This window comes from Thamnophis sirtalis, unplaced genomic scaffold (genome assembly GCF_051295495.1).
Source record: "Thamnophis sirtalis isolate CommonGarterSnake01/CBP01778 unplaced genomic scaffold, rThaSir2_p1.2 scaffold_3, whole genome shotgun sequence".
Taxonomy (NCBI): Eukaryota; Metazoa; Chordata; class Lepidosauria; order Squamata; family Natricidae; genus Thamnophis; species Thamnophis sirtalis.
Genome location: NW_028261383.1, coordinates 119,190,088 through 119,206,822, shown reverse-complemented (window position 1 = coordinate 119,206,822; position 16,735 = coordinate 119,190,088). Strand labels below are relative to the sequence as shown.

The window sequence follows — 16,735 nt, the reverse complement described above, 5'->3', positions numbered from 1 at the left end:
TATATACTTAAAGTCACAACCCCTGGTATGCCCAAGTGTGGGAGGAAGGTCACACTTCCACTCTCTGTCATTAGGCTCGTCACAAGAGTCCATCCAGACAGAAACCCAATATTTTTACTGTTGCCTTTGTTATATTTGTGTTTTTATTTGTGCTGATAAATAAATAAAGGAAGACTAGTATAGTCTATATATATTTGGCTAAGCACCAGACAATTGGGATTTAGATGACTCTAATGTGAATGTTTACAGTGTTTAAATGAATTGGGCAATATGCTAGGCATAGATTAAAAAGAACAGAGTGACACTTTCAAATTAACACAAAGTATGGTACTTGAGACAACATATAAACAGTGATTTAGTATAGCATATAAGCACATTCTAACTGGCTGTTGGATCAGTCAGTATCAAGGATATCTCCCTTCCCCTTTTGGAAACTTTTTTTTTTAGAATTTGTTTGAGTGAGCTTTTATTATGTAAATGATTTTAGATGTTCTCCAACTACACTGTAGTTGTATACATGTATTTTTTCTTAACATTTATCCTTTTTTTTAAATGTTCCATCACATTCTTCTATTATTCTGGCACATTCTAGTGACAGGAAAAGAGACTAAAAAGTAGCTACTGTATGCAGTTAAGGGCAGGCTGATTCTGAATGGGAGCTGTTGCAAAGGAAATAGATTACACCCTCACCCCCACCCCCCTGCAATCAAATGGCTTTTCAAATAGAGGCAAGTCAGCTGCAACACTCAAAAGACAATATATCCATTGATGTGATCTCCAGATGGGCAATTCTGGGGCTTCAGTTTTCCACTCCAAACTAGTGCTGAGTTTGGAAAATGAAGGTGGAAAGGATGCAGTGAAGAATATTACTGTTGCTTTCTTGTTCCATCCCAATCAGAACACAGCATCTTGGCTTGGAGATTAAAATAAAACTTTTCCTTTTCTTTTCTCCTTTTCTCCCTTTCCTTTCCTTTTTTTTGGTTCTACTTTCAGATGCTTAGGAGAATAGGTTGGTGGTGGTGGGTTTCCATTTTTTTTTACGACTGATTCGCTTGCGCGCGCAGAAGCATCCAGACAGATGGGCGGAGTCTCCCACCACCGCTACCGGTTCCTGAACCAGGAACAACCCAACTGTGGTTGGCCCCCTCTTCTCTGTGGCAGCCCCTCAAATATGTGTTCCAACACATCAATATTGCTATCTTGTCAACCCCAGTCCTTCTTTTTGTTAAACTAGATACCAATTCCTGCAAACATTTTTCATTTGTTTTAACCTCCATCCCCCTAATCATCCTTGTTGCTCTTCTAGGCACTCTTTCTAGAGTCTCAACATCTTTGTTATATTAGGATGCCCAAAACTGGATACAATATTCCAAGTCATTACCAAGCCATTATAAAGTGGTACAATACTTTGGGTCATCTTGATTCTATCCCTGTTAATGCAGCCTATGACTTCATTGGCTTTTTGGACAGCTGCAGCACACTGCTGGATCATATTTAAGTATATTATAAATGGGCAGCCTTATTTCAAATGGCCCAGCTACCCAGGCTCAGTCTTGGGACTTCTAATTGTTTGTCCCCCTGTATAATGACAACTCTACCATCTAATATTGAAAAGGAAATATTTTAACTTGAGAGTCAATAAAACCAAATTCAGCTTTTATGAATTCTAGATGCAGAAAATTTCAGAGAGACAACCTCTTAATACCAGCATCTTTCACATCGTAGTCCATCTTGCAACCCTCTATCTCATAAAACCTTTGCTGCACTTTAAATTGAAGTGTGCTTCCCCCTCGTACATATATATATATATATATGTGTGTGTGTGTGTGTGTGTGTGTGTGTGTGTGTTATATTTGTGCTGATAAATAAATAAAGGGAGACTAGTATAGATCTATTTCAAGCTATTTAGCTCTCATCAGCTAGCCATACCCTTGCTGGGAATCAAACCTGTGCTCTATTGCCTCTTAGGCAGATGTGTTAACCATTGAGCTACAGAGCTCGACTCCTTATCAGAATTGCCCATCTGGAGATCACATCAATGGATATATTGTCTTTTGAGTGTTGCAGCTGACTTGCCTCTATTTGAAAAGCCATTTAATTGCAGGGGGGTGGGGGTGAGGGTGTAATCTATTTCCTTTGCAACAGCTCCCATTCAGAATCAGCCTGCCCTTAACTGCATACCGTAGCATATATATATATATATATATATATATATATATATATATATATATGTATATGTATATGTATATGTATATGTATATGTATATGTATATGTATATGTATATGTATATGTATATGTATATGTATATGTATATGTATATGTATATGTATATGTATATGTATATGTATATGTATATGTATATGTATATGTATATGTATATGTATATGTATATGTATATGTATATGTATATGTATATGTATATGTATATGTATATCCGAACTATGTTGTTTCTGTGTGTCATATAATACATGTGGGTATATGCAGGTATACTTTTGTATTTATTTATTTTGTCATGTTTATGTAGTGTATATTGGAGGTGGTGACCCTTTGAGAAATGTATATGCAATCAAATTTCATTTTAATGTATGCTGATTAGTGTACATTTCAAGTGACAATAAAGTTATTCTAAGTCTAAATCTAGCAGCTAGCTGGCTATTATAGTATGAAAAAATGAAATGCACAGGTACAGTATAGGTGGTACCTTGCTCAATAGTAGTTAACTGTGAGAGGAATCTTGGAGTCCTAGTGGACAACCATTTAAATATGAGCCAGCAATGTGCAGCAGCTGCCAAAAAAGCCAACACAGTTCTAGGCTACATAAACAGAGGGATAGAATCAAGATCACGTGGTGTTAATAGCACTTTATAATGCCTTGGTAAGGCCACACTTGGAATACTGCATTCAGTTTTGATCACCACAATGTAAGAAAGATGTGGAGACTCTAGAAAGAGTGCAGAGAAGAGCAACAAAGATGATTAGGGGACTGGAGACTAAAACATATGAAGAACGGTTGCAGGAACTGGGTATCTCTAGTTTAATGAAAAGAAGGACTCGGGGAGACATGATAGCAGTGTTTCAATATCTCAGGTGTTTCCAGAAAGAAGAGGGAGTCAAACTATTCTCCAAGGCACCTGAGGGTAGAACAAGAAGCAATGGGTGGAAACTAATCAAGGAGAGAAGCAACCTAGAATTGAGGATAAATTTCCTGACAGTGAACAGCTTGCTTCCAGAAGTTGTGAATGCCCCAACACTGGAAGTCTTTAAGAAGATGTTGGATAGCCTAAGGTGACCAGACGTCCCAATTTCAGTGGGACAGTCACAATTTATAACAATTTGTCCCGTGTCCTGGGGCGTTTTAAAAAACTCCCGATTTTCTGGCTTCATGTTGAAAGCCCAGTGGATTTGCTTAAGAAATCCTAACCGGGGCAAGACAAAAGACACTCTGTCTAACCTCTCTCTCTCTCTCTGTCTCACTACTTTCATTGAAGATATTACAACTTTAAAGCAAGAAAACGGACCCCACTCCCGCCCGTTTTACTCACTTTTATAAGAAAAGATGACCCAGTACCATAGAGCTCCAGGAAATACTTGGCTAGAGAGGTAGTGAGTGTTCCTTCCTGGATTTTCCAGAGGGGAGGGGCACGGAGGCTGGAGGTTGACTTGTGTGGAAAAAATGGTGGCAAAGTTTCTTTGAAAAATATTTCCCTGACTAATTTCACCATTTTAATTTGCTCAGTTCTTTGTATTAACATCTACATCATTCTGGATTGACTTGGAGTGCTCACTTGTGCCTGCTGGTAAGTGAGCTGGGTTTTTTTCTTTTATTTTTTTAATGTATTTTAAAATAATATTTTATTTATTGTGCATAGGATTTTTTAAAATAGTTTTATTCTGTGTGGATTCTTTTTTAAATTATCTTAGATTATTTAAAAAAAGATTCTATCCAAAATAAATTGAAGTGAAACCACTTTTAAAAATTCTATGCACAATACTTTGAAATGTTTTACTTCAATTTATTCTGTGTGGATTCTTTTTTTTAATTGTCTTAGGCTATTTAAAAAAAGATTCTATCCAAAATACAAAATACCAGCTGCAGTTATTCACTTAAGAACTGTGGCAAGAAAGGTGGTATAGTGACCAAAGTTACAATGGCATTGAAAAAAGTGACTGATGACCATTTTTCACACTTAGTGACCATTTTCACACTTAGCGACCATTGCAGCATCCTCATGGTCATGCGATCAAAATTTTGATGTTTGGCAACAGATTCATATTTATGATGGTTTCAGTGTCCTGGGGTCATTTTAATTGCCTTTTGACAAAGTCAAATGGGGAAACCAGATTCACTTATGTTACTAACTTATCAGCTGCAGTTATTCACTTAAGAACTGTGGCAAGAAAGGTGGTATAGTAACCAAAGTTACAATGGCATTGAAAAAAGTGACTGATGACCATTTTTCACACTTAGCGACCATTTTCACACTTAGCGACCATTGCAGCATCCTCATGGTCACGAGATCAAAATTTTGATGTTTGGCAATAGTTACAATTTATATTTGTAAATAGTAGTTATATTGAAATTAAAAAATATTACAATACTGTTTTTGCGTTGTATGAAAATTTTTGTTGCTCCGTATAAATTTTTTAATCAACCCCCACCCCCGGTCAAAGGTGTCCCTCTTTACCAATCTGAAAATCTGGTCACCTTAGGATAGCCATTTGTCTGAAACGGTATAAGTTTTCCTGCCTAGGCAGGGGATTGGACTAGAAGACCTCCAAGTTCCCTTCCAACTCTGCTATTGTATTGTATTATTGTATTGTATAATCTAATTTCAAATTAGGAGAAGAGCTAAAAAAAGCGCCGCCAAAAACGTAACATTGGCGAACTAGAATGATCAAGCGGTTTCGGCAGGGCTTCCAGAGGCCCTCCGACTTCTCCTCGTTAGCGGCATTAACAGCCCACAAGAACGGCTGTTTTTCTTTTTAACTTGCTTTTCAAGCCTACGGCCGTCCTGCTTTCCTTTGAACGAGAACAGCGCTATCTTGCAGAAGCAACCGTCAGTCCTGCAGCGCCCACTAACCGAGTCCCCCTATGCTCCCTCCCCGTCCTTCGCGCCCGCCCCGTCAAAGTCACGCTATATTTGATTTTTCTTGCGTTTCTATTTACGTTTGGCCGCAAAGAGATAAAAAGAGCCGTAATACGAACGTGAGCTGGTGACCGAAGGCGAGAATCCTAAAGCGACAGGCGGCATTTCACAACCATGGAAAACCTACTAAAATCTGAACTAAAAACCACCGTTTTGAAGCTCTTGGGTGGCTCAAGAGGAGGTTACATATGCCAAGGACAAGCCTACGAGACCGACGGAGGACGAGTGTTTGTTAAAAGCCACAACAAGCCCCAGGTTGTCGATACTGTGGTGATAGCTCTGTTAGCTACTTAAAATACTGCAACTAGGAAAGCTCGGGGACTGGGAGGGCAGTCAGCTGGTAGCGGCGGCGATAGACACCTTGTGACACAGCTGTTTGTTTTGCTCCCCGCCGCTTGCAAGAAGGGTGCACAGAATGGGCGAAGCGAATTCCGTTTAAGGGGCGTTTCGATTTTCTGCGCAGCTTGATCAGCATCTGTTGGGGGGGTGGAGTGAGGGGGGGGCTAGGGAGGAATATATGGTTCGTGAAATCAGCAGGAGCAGTCCTGGAAATTTGCACTAATTATCTAATTAGCTCTTCTCCAATCCTCATGGAATCACCCACTGAGTCTCGCTGGCCAATTAATGCGATTAAACCAAGTAAAGCAAACATTTGATTAAATTTTGGCACCTGCACTTTATTTTTTATGATGATGGAAACCGATCTCCTGCCTTGTCATTCTTTCAAAGCACTTTCACTCCTGGGAATTTGCATAAATAATAAGCTTGAGTGCTGTCTCATCTAACAACCCTTGGCAACTCAGGACAATCAAAATTACAATAAAATCCATCAATAAAGTCAAATGCTAATTATTTTCTCTGAAAAAAAGAAATTTCATTTCTTATATGAAGCAAATATAAAAATACATTTTATCTTTTACAAAATGTTATCATTAGCATTTGGTTTTTTTAAAAAAATAATTTGATTTTCCACATTTTAATGGTGATTGTATTCCTTTTAAGCCAGAGTGTCCTAGTGGGTGAATATATATATACGGTATATATATATATATATATATGTATGTATGTATGTATGTATGTATGTATGTATGTATGTATGTATGTGTATATGTATATGTATGTGTATATGTATGTATGTATGTGTATATATACATATATATATATGTATATATACACATACATACATACATAACATACATAACATACATACATACATACATACATACATACATACATACATACATACATACATACATACATACATACATATATATATATATATATATATATATATATATATACACACAGTATATATTTACCTTGCATGTTCCCATTCCAAAGGACATTCTAGTTGATAACCAGTATATCCAAATTTATTCATCTGCTAACAAATGTTTTCTACTATTTTATTAAGACGAGTTAATAATTCTTCCATTGCAGGGATGAAAAAACTTGGGTTGATGTGCATATTAGGAAGGTGCTATCAGAATTTTCATAAAGACTCACAAATCACACTTTTATGAAAGGGCAAATTCAGGATTGCTCCTCATCCCATCAATATGCTACCATCTTATGTCTGTTTGATAGTTTGTAATTCTCAATTGGGCTAAACATTGCAACAAAGAACAACATTCTTTCAACTAATGTACCTCAGATGAACTAACTTTCAGAATTCATCCAAAATTTGGAACCTATGATTCCCATGGGATTGAAATTTGGCAAAGTTGTGACACTTTAGCACCATCCCCACCATCCAATTGCATTTCCCAGAAACCAGTGGCCGCATGGTGAAAGGGAAATGGGTCTCTTTCCTACCCTCTGTTCTATCTTCCTGTGATGCCTGTGTCTAAGTGGTTGGTAGCAAGGTGATTGTGAGTGGCCAATGTCCTTTGGACCTGCAGCTGAAATTTGAAATCTATTAATGGATGGTGAAGGGATGCGATGGCTCAGTGGCTAAGACGCTGAGCTTGTCGATCAGGAAGATCAGCAGTTTGGTGGTTTAAACTGAGCTAAGTGAGCTCCCATTACTTGTCCCAGCTGCCAGCCTAGCAGTTTGAAAGCATGTAAAAATGGAAGTAGGAAAATAGGGTCCACCTTTGGTGGGAAAGTAACAGCGTTCCGTGCACCTTGGGCATTGTCATGCCGACCACATGACCACGGAGACATCTTCAGACAGCGCTGGCTCTTCAGCTTTGAAACGGACATGAGCACTGTCCCCTAGAGTCGGGAACGACTAGCACATATATGTGAGGGGAACCTTTACCTTAATGGTTGGTGAAGGAAGAATGAAGGAAACACTTGGATGTCTGCAAGAATAGGACTACTTGCGAGGTGTGGGCATTCGTGATTGATAGCTGAACTTTCTTCCTCATTGGAGGGAAGGACAAGCCAGAACCCATTTTCTTCCTCACCCTTTTCTCCAAGCATATTGGCAAGCAGTTTCAAGTCGAGTACGAGAGTTGTGAGGGCAGAGGAAGCCAATATTATATGTGGGGGGGAAACCCAATGGATCCCAGGTTGTCTACTGTAATTTAGTGCTCTGGCTTCCTTTTGTGGGACATTTCCAATAAAAAAAATGGGTTACAGTTATCTTATTTTCTAAAAATGCTTGTTTGGGCCACATATATTTTTTGGAATAAAGATGCTCTGGAGACAGGAACATTCTTTAGCCGTATGCTCTGATTTCATGTTTATTTATTTTGTTCATGTTTGTGAATTGGATGAATCTAAAACAACTAGAATGAACTGAGAGCCTAGTGTGTCCCAAAGAAGGGGTCTATGGGCACCTATTTCTTAGGTGTTTACTGAGCAATGCTTCTTTCACCTGGATATTTGATGTATATTTATTTTGTTTTGGGGATACAACAGGTTCATATCTATATTTAAAGAATTAACCGAATTCTTCATACACAAATCAGAAGAACTCTTTTTTTCTGTCCTGCAAAATCCTAACATGCAACCAAATGTTCATTAAATTATAATCTTCTTTCTGACCAGGCTAGGATTATGTTTGAAGGTGAAATGGCGAGTTTAAGAGAAATTCAGAAAACTAACACCGTACGGGTTCCTCAGCCAATTAAAGTGATGGATTTTCCTGGAGGTGGAGCCGCATTTGCTATGGAGTTCATAAAAATGAGAAGCCTCAACAAGTATGTAAAAGGCTCCCTTTTAGGATGTTGCTTCTCTGAATTAACATCCCTCTTCTTTTCTTTTACAATGGTGTTCTGAAACTGCCTGCATGTTACTACCAGGAAACAGTGTCTCGCTGGGAGCAAAATAATTTCAGGGATCAGGATTTTCACATTTTCCAGGGGGAGAGGGGTGGTGGAAAGTTAAGTCTCCTGAAACCCCTATCAAGAGACAAGACTCTTAAGGATAGAATTTTTGTAATAACAGTAAACTTACACTGAGTGCTTATGACTAATAACCTATTGATAGGGTAACCATAGGCTAATGTATTGTTCAGATATAGTTATTTTCTAAATTATATATGTGTGGGCATTCATGTGTATAAAATCTCTGTTCAGGCTGAATTGAAATCACATCGTCCATAATATCGGACTTTGTTTCTTCTCCTTCTAGATACTCAGCAAAACTTGGAGAACAAATGGCAGATCTTCACCTTTACAATAAAGAAAATGGAGAAAAGCTAAGGAAAAAAGAACAAACAATTGGTACAGTATAGTTGTTATGAACTAGGAGTTACTTATAATTAACAAATTTCAAGCACAATGTTAGCACTTAGCAATAGCATTTAGACTTATATACCACTTCACAGTGCTTTATAGCCCTCTCTAAGCGGTTTACAGAGTCTGCATATTGCCCCCAACAGTCTGGGTCCTCATTTTACCCACCCCGGAAGGATGGAAGGCTGAGTCAACCTTGAGCCTGGTGAGATTTGAACTGCCAAATTGCAGGCAGTTGATAGTCAGCAGAAATAGCCTGCAGTACTGCATTCTAACCACTGCGCCACTGCAGCTCTTAACTTAAATGGAAGTTGATGTAATTATTAGAGCTCATGGTTCCAAAGATATTGAAATATATACATATAATAAATTAATATTATGCCTCTCTTTTCTTTCTTCTTTATAATATTGCTATTTGCTTCTATTCTGTCAGAAAACTGACATTATTGATTCTGAAATTTTGTATATATGCAAAATGAACCTAGATGCCCGATTAGGCATAAGTCCAATGTATTTTATAGTACTTAAATCCAAGAATTTCAATTCTTCTGCTATATAGGTCCTATAGCACGTGTGCCTGTTCCTCTTCTGGGTTTCTGGCGCACATGTATGCACAACGATAAGATGGCATTTGTGCATGCAGCAGTGCCAGAAACTGGAAGAGCTAGTCTTCGGTTTCCTGGCTTGAGCATGTGTGCCAGCCAGCTGATCATCTGTGTGCATGTGTGCCAGAAACCCAGAAGAGAAACTGGCAAGCATGCACGTGCTGGAAACCGGAAATGGATTTTCCGACCTGTGCATGCCCCCTGGGCAGCTCCTCTTCCAGGTTGCGGTCCAGATGAGCGTGCGTGCTCCCTTTTCGGCACTCAAGGTTCACCATCACCATCACTGATATAGGCAGTTCTCACTTACCAATAAAGGAGACTCAAAGTAGCTCAGAGTTGAAATGAGGGATCCTTGGTGCTCTCTGAGCTAGGTTGCTTTCTTGCAGATGTTCCATTACCCAAACTATGTAACATCATCAGTGCTAGTTGCTAGCCTTAGAATTGATGATATTACCTAGGTTGGAAAATGAAATGTCTGCAAAAAAGAACCAAGCTCAGAGAGCATCAAGGAGCCCTCCGTTTTCCCTTACCATCTAGTTGAGACTGGCAATTATGTTGCCAAGTGATGTGTTCATAAGTGTAACCTCACATGATTGCAGCTGCCTGATGACATCAGTTCATTAGTTCCTCCTATTAAGTGAATCATTGTGGGTTAAGTACAATGTCACATTATATTGATTTTCAAATGGATGGTGGTCACATTACATGTTGCAATTTTTGTAAACATGTGCCAGTTTCCAAGTGCCCAAATTCAGATCTCATGAATTCAGGGACACCAGGAAGGCGGCAACATAGAGGACTGGTCATAACTCTAATTTTTAGTGCTGTTGTAACCAGTGACGTGCGGTGAGGTTTATGGCTGGTGAGGCAGCAATTTTTTTAGACTTGTGGACTTCAACTCCCAGAATTCCACAGCCAGGCATGCTCAGTTCCAATTTAAAGCGACAGCATTTGTTTTTCTCCTTTGCTAAATAAGTTTCCTTCTTTCTTTTTCTTCTCCCTTCCCTCCTTCCTCCCTCTCTCCCTCCCCCCTCTCAAACACACACACACACACACACACACACACACAAAGTTGGATTGGAGGGAGTCAGGGAGACCACAGGAGGAGGCAGGAAGCCAGTCAAAGAGCCATACTGAAGCACACACACTTTTCCCCAGCCCCGGAAGGATCCAGCCCAGCTTCACTGATTACAGGTTTGAAAAGACAACATGGCTCTGCCTGCAATCAAACTACACTTGGGGAAGGAAAGCACTTCCCTCCAGCCTTTGCCCAAAGCCCCGCACCAGGAGGATGAAGTTTGAATTCCTCCCCCTCCCTCCGACCCACACGTACCTTTTCCAGCTGTTTCAGAGAGGATTTCAACTCTGCTCTTGCCTGCCATCATGAAAAGAAAAGAAAACATAAAAGGAACAAGGCAAGAGCTGAAGTCAGGCTGAGCTAGTTGCTGCCAGAGTCACCATGGATGACTCTGCTTAACTGTTTAAAAAAGCCTCTAAAAAGTGCCCTCTACAGGAGAAGGCAGGAGAACGACGTGCCTCATCTACGTCAGGAATTTTTCGGCTTTTAACCCTTGCTTAACTCTGGTTGAGTTATCATAAAACGCCTAAAGTCACACAGACTAGATGACGCATGTCGTTCTCCTGCCTCCTCCTGTAGAGGGCACTTTTTAGAGGCTTTTTTAAACAGTTAAGCGCTAAGCAGAGTCATCCACGGTGACTCTGGCAGCAACTAGCTCAGCCTGACCTCAGCTCTCGCCTTTTTACTTTTACATTTTTTTTCTTTTCATGATGACAGTGGTGGGGCTCTGCGTCTCCTGCCTCCCGACTGCATGTCCCTGGTTGTAACTTCGGAACAGTTGTTGAACAAATGGTTGAAAATGAAGATATCTGTATTCCATCTAAGTCTGCAGTATGAAAACTATTTCAGAACTCAGCAGGATTCATTTATGAGTTGCTCAATAAGTAGAGAAAATAAGGTCTTCTATTTTCCTGTTTGCAGTCTTACTTTTGTGATTCTCTTTTGCTAGGAGTAGGCCAGACAGAACCTAATTATGTGGATAAATTTGGATTTCATGAGGTCACCTGCTATGGCAATATAACTCAGGTAAATTATTTGAACAAAATATATGATATAACATGTTAAGAGTGTTAATTGTAAGGCTATCATCTCCTTCTAGATTACTGAACTTAAATTATTTAGGTATACCTGGTGGGTGTAAGGAAAAAAGGGTGTAAATCTTTTCTTAAATACTGCATTTTTCGGAGTATAAGATGCCCCTTTTTCCCTCAAAAAAGAGGCTGAAAATCTGTGTGCGTCTTATACACTGAATACAGCATTTTTTGCCTTCCAAAACCCTGCCCCTTTCACCAACATGGCCGTGCAGAATCTTTAGGAAGCTTTCAGAGAGCTCCTGGGGGGCTGGGAAGGGCAGAAATCAGCAATAAATGACCCATTTTTTGCCCCCATAGCCTCCAGCAGCACTCTATAAGCCTCCATGCATGTTATTGTTTTGACAAAAAATGGGCACATTTTGCAAAAAAACGGGCCATTTTTTGCTCATTTTTGCTCCCCCCGGGAGCACTCTGCAAGCCCCCCCCCAAGGCTAATCATGCCTTTTTTTGGCAGGGGGGAAATGGGTCTATTTTTGTGAAAATCGGGCCGTTTTTGGGAGGTTTGCAGAGTGAAAAAAACTTTTTTTTTCTTTTGGAAAAGCTCTTTAACTGATTGATGAGAATTACATTGATTAAGTGCTGTGCCAGCAGAAACACCTACCTATCTACTGTATTTCTCTCTATCTCTATTTCTCTCTCTCTATCCCCCTACCTACCTACCTACCTACCTACTTACCTACCTACACACTCTCTTTCTCCCTACCTACCTACTGCATTTCTCTCTCTATTTCTCTCTATCCCTTTATCTACCTACTTATCTACCTATCTACCTACCTACCTACTCTCTCTCTCCCTACCTGTCTATTGTATTTCTCTCTCTCTCTCTCTCTCTATCCCTCCACCTACCTACCTACCTACCTACCTACCTACCTTCTCTTTTTCTATCCCTTTATCTACCTACCTACCTAGCTACTCACACTCTCTCTTCCTACCTACTGTATTTCTGTCTCTCTCCCTCTATCTATCTACCTACTTTTTTAAAAAAATTGCCTCTTCAAAACCTTGGTGCATCTTATACTCAGGTGCGTCTTATACTCTGAAAAATACTGTAGTTGCAATCATTTTGTTTTGTAAACTGCATCTAAAGCCCAACATTACTTCTAGCATCTTAACTGGCCATACAATACATATTTTTTTGTAAACAGAGTATGGAATTTTTTTATTCATGTTTTGCTAAGGGACATTGTGACTGGAATTTTGCAATTGCCACAAAAGTGTTCAAAGAAGGGGATGTTATACTGTAGTTGATAAGTTCATAGCATCATTTTTCCACTAGTTTTATTTTGCAGGTCAATGAATGGCATAATGACTGGCCTACTTTTTTTATTCGACACCGCCTCCAAGCCCAAATGGATTTAATAGAAAGAGATTATGGAGACAGAACAGCAAGAGAGTTGTGGGAACAGCTAAAGGTAGGAAGAACATGTTAGAATGTTACATTAAAGCAAATGAAAATATCAGAGTACTTGCCTCTGCAAAAGCTAAAATTCAATTGACCATTTCTGACTGTAATAATTCTACCAGCATTTTTTATAGCAATGATATTTTTTCCCAAGAAAAAGATCTATTTATAGTTTCATTTATCTGCTGCTCTTTTTTCTAGCTACGATTTGATTGCTATACAATCCTTTTGGGATGACTTGGATGTAATTTTTATTTCCTTTCAACCCCATCATAAAAATGAAATATAAGAAATGGGTGTAGATAAATCAGAACTGAAACTTCTTAACTGAAAGGAGAGCCCAAACTTGGACTATCCTAAACTTTTGTGATGTTTGAGACCACACTGTCTTAAGCCATTATGTGGCTTGTTGCTGACTTTCCATATGGGTGAATTCAGTCTTTGGGAAATGTAAATCATGATGATATGAAATATTATATAAAGTCAGTCAGTTAGTTAATTTTAATGGAACAATATTGAAGTGTTATGTTTGAACCTAGTGTCAGTTTCCTTTTAGTTCTTCAACCCTGCCATCTTTACCTAATCATCCTGTTCCATTCATAATATGGAACTGCATTTCATACAACTGTACTAACTTTGATATTATTTGCATTTTTTTAAAAAACTGATTTTGTTCTTTCTTTTGCTCATACTCTCTCTGTCTCTCAATAGCCTGTGATCTAAAAACATTCCGAAATCAAATAAAAGATACTCAAAGGAAACTACATTGTCCCAAGTATTAAAAAAAATCCAACCCTATCTATTTAATCTTATTAGGCTAAGTCATAGTGAGAAACCCAACGCTGCCACTAAAAGCAACAAAATTTGTAATATATCCAGTTTGTAAAACTAAGGTTAAAAAATTAAAAATAACATTTAGAATCTGTATGTATATTCTGCTATTTGCCTTGTAATTTCCTCAGTAAAAATAAAATCTTTGGCCACTTTTCAAGCTATGTGTTTTTATGATTTTTTAACAGCCCAAGATTCCAGAAATGTTTCATGATTTGGAAATAATTCCTGCACTTGTTCATGGTGACCTGTGGTCAGGAAATGTAGCTGAAGATGACTATGGACCAATTGTCTTTGATCCATCTTGTTTCTATGGCCATTCAGAATTTGAACTTGCAATTGCTATGATGTTTGGTGGATTTAGTAGTTCTTTCTTCTCTGCATATCACAGCAAAATCCCCAAGGCTCCAGGTTTTGAGAAACGTAATACTCTTTATATGTTATTTAATTATATAAATCACTGGAACCATTTTGGTACAGAATTTCGCAGACCTTCTCTTGCTGTAATGCAAAGCCTTTTAAAATAACTGTCATGCGCAATCATTCTTAGTAAGTGATTCCCTGTTTGGCACCTGTTGCTTGAAATGTAATGCATCAGAATGGTTACCTAGAAGACAGTGTTAAATTTGTGTGGTATACATCTGCTTCCTCACAAAACCTTGCAGTGGGCTTGTAATAATTGCACACTATGATTATCAAATAGTGCACAACTAATTATTTCAAAAATAGTTCATCATGTTTTCTTAAATGAACCTGTCAGTATTAATTCTGACAGATATTCAAAATACTGCTTTCATTTTCTTCTCTGCCTACATCTAAGCCAGCTTAAAGTTGTCTGCAGGTGTTCTAGTTTTAAAATAATGTTTTCTCTATTTTCCCAACAAGCTTTCCCCGTATGGCATATTTCATTAGAATAGCTAAAGAGGTGGCTGTGGGCATTTCCTCTCACCAATATTCTGACAATATACTTCTCTGGTGGTTTAAGGACTGATGAATAGCATTCTAATACAGCCATCTATCTTTGCCTTGAATTAAACAAATGTTGGCTTGGAATTCAGGATATCACACATATCTGGAGTATGCCAGAATGGAAATGGCTACAATATGCCACATATGTACTGATTATGCTGTTCCCTTTTAGGAAACTATTATTGATTACCTTGTGCCAAATTGTCAAAAACAGTGTATTGGCTGTTGGAACTTACGGATAGCCAACTGGAAAAGACTTGTGGAAGATCATTTTTGTGCATAGTAACTGCAGATAAGTAGATAAGTATATGTACAAAGTTGGAAATATTTTATCCACGATAGAGGAGTGGTTAGTGAAGACGATGAATTTGCAGAAATGGCAAAACTTACTTGTTTGATCAGAGAGAAGACAAGTACAATTATGAGTGACTGGAAACCCTTTATGAACTTTTCGCTGAAAACTGGAAAACAATGAAGTGGTGATTTATGGAGTTAATGATTAGAAAGGGAAGATATGGGAAGAAAAGAATTATGCTTTAACTTTGAAGGAGGATAGAAGGTAAATATTTTGTAACTGCTGTAAAGAAGATTGGAACTGATCTTTTATGTATATTCTTTTTTCTTACTTTTCTTTGTTCGGTCTTTTTTTTTATTCAGTCACTTACCCTGCTCCCGTTTTTTTAGTTCTTTTTATTTTGTTAACATTTATGTTTGCTTTTACCATTGTATAAAATACTAAATTTTATACAATCAATTTAATAAAGTCACAAGCATACACAATGTTTTTAATATTTTAATTTTTAAATTAAAAATTAAAGTCAGATCACTATTCTGAGTCTTACTGACTCAGAATAGTGATCTAAAAGAAATCATGGATAATGATGTTTCATATCTTTCCATTTTCTCTCTTCATAAGAATTACATTAAAATGTTGAAAAATAGAGAATATTAGTCACTGATTTCCATACTACTTCAAGATTCATTTGACTGCTATGCTGTATTTACATACTGAATAAATATTCAATATCTATAATTGTTCTGTTTTTTTCTAAAAAGATCTCATTATATGTTTAAAGGTGCATGCTAGCAAAATGCTAGGGTGCATGCTAGCAAAATTACTTAGTAATATTGACTCAGTAAATTCCCAGCTAAGTCTGGATTGGTTTCTTTGTAATATTGTAACACTAGTTGGGGGTTATTTTATGTCTTTTTCTTTTATCACAAGATAAAGTTATGGATAAGCTCACAATATGTCATCCATAATAAAACACAATCTGAATAAGAGGAGTTGTACATATAATACGGAATTAAAAGAAAGCAAAGTCCTATTTACATCATTTGAAAGTAGAGCTCTTCTAATTATAAATTCAGGTATGTCTGTTCTTAATAGCTTGACATTAACGTTGGAGTTTCTCCACATTTGGGATACTTTATCCTTGTTCAAACTTAATTGCAAGGCAAGTAAGGTGGAAGGAATAGGCTAAACTTCAAATAAGAAAACCTTATTTGGAGCCCACAGATTAGATATTCATCACTTTCATTTTAACAGCTTAGTAAATAGGATTCAATATGACCTCCATAAAATATATAGAAATATTTAAAGAAGAAAAATTGGAAAAACAAAGAATCTTCTGCCCTCTCTCATTGAATAGGAAATTGGGATTTTATGGTTTCAATGATAGCTCTAATTCGTTGGGTATATGACTCTACATTTTGTCCTCTTATTAATCTGAAGGGGAATAGGACACAAACAAGAAACTGCTTCTTCTCTCTTAAAATTTGTAGCTAACCATGGTTTTGCCTTGTATTGATCAGTAATATAGTTGTTCTGCATTTTGAAGGCTTGAATTGTAGAGGAGTAGCTGAGTCAGCTGAAATGAAGATGAAATGGCAATATACAGTTTCTGCAAACTCATAGATAA

The 16,735-nt window shown here is 37.8% G+C and overlaps 1 protein-coding gene across 1 annotated transcript; it reads left to right on the top strand.

The window, feature by feature from the left end:
* Positions 1–5,149: 5,149 nt before the first annotated feature.
* Positions 5,150–15,608, top strand: FN3K (fructosamine 3 kinase). Its single transcript, XM_087709821.1, has 6 exons — positions 5,150–5,403; positions 8,146–8,297; positions 8,731–8,822; positions 11,467–11,543; positions 12,901–13,023; positions 14,033–15,608. Exons 1-6 carry the CDS (start codon positions 5,263–5,265, stop codon positions 14,369–14,371), a joined length of 924 nt encoding a protein of 307 aa, XP_087565947.1. The 5' UTR covers positions 5,150–5,262; the 3' UTR covers positions 14,372–15,608.
* Positions 15,609–16,735: the final 1,127 nt, after the last annotated feature.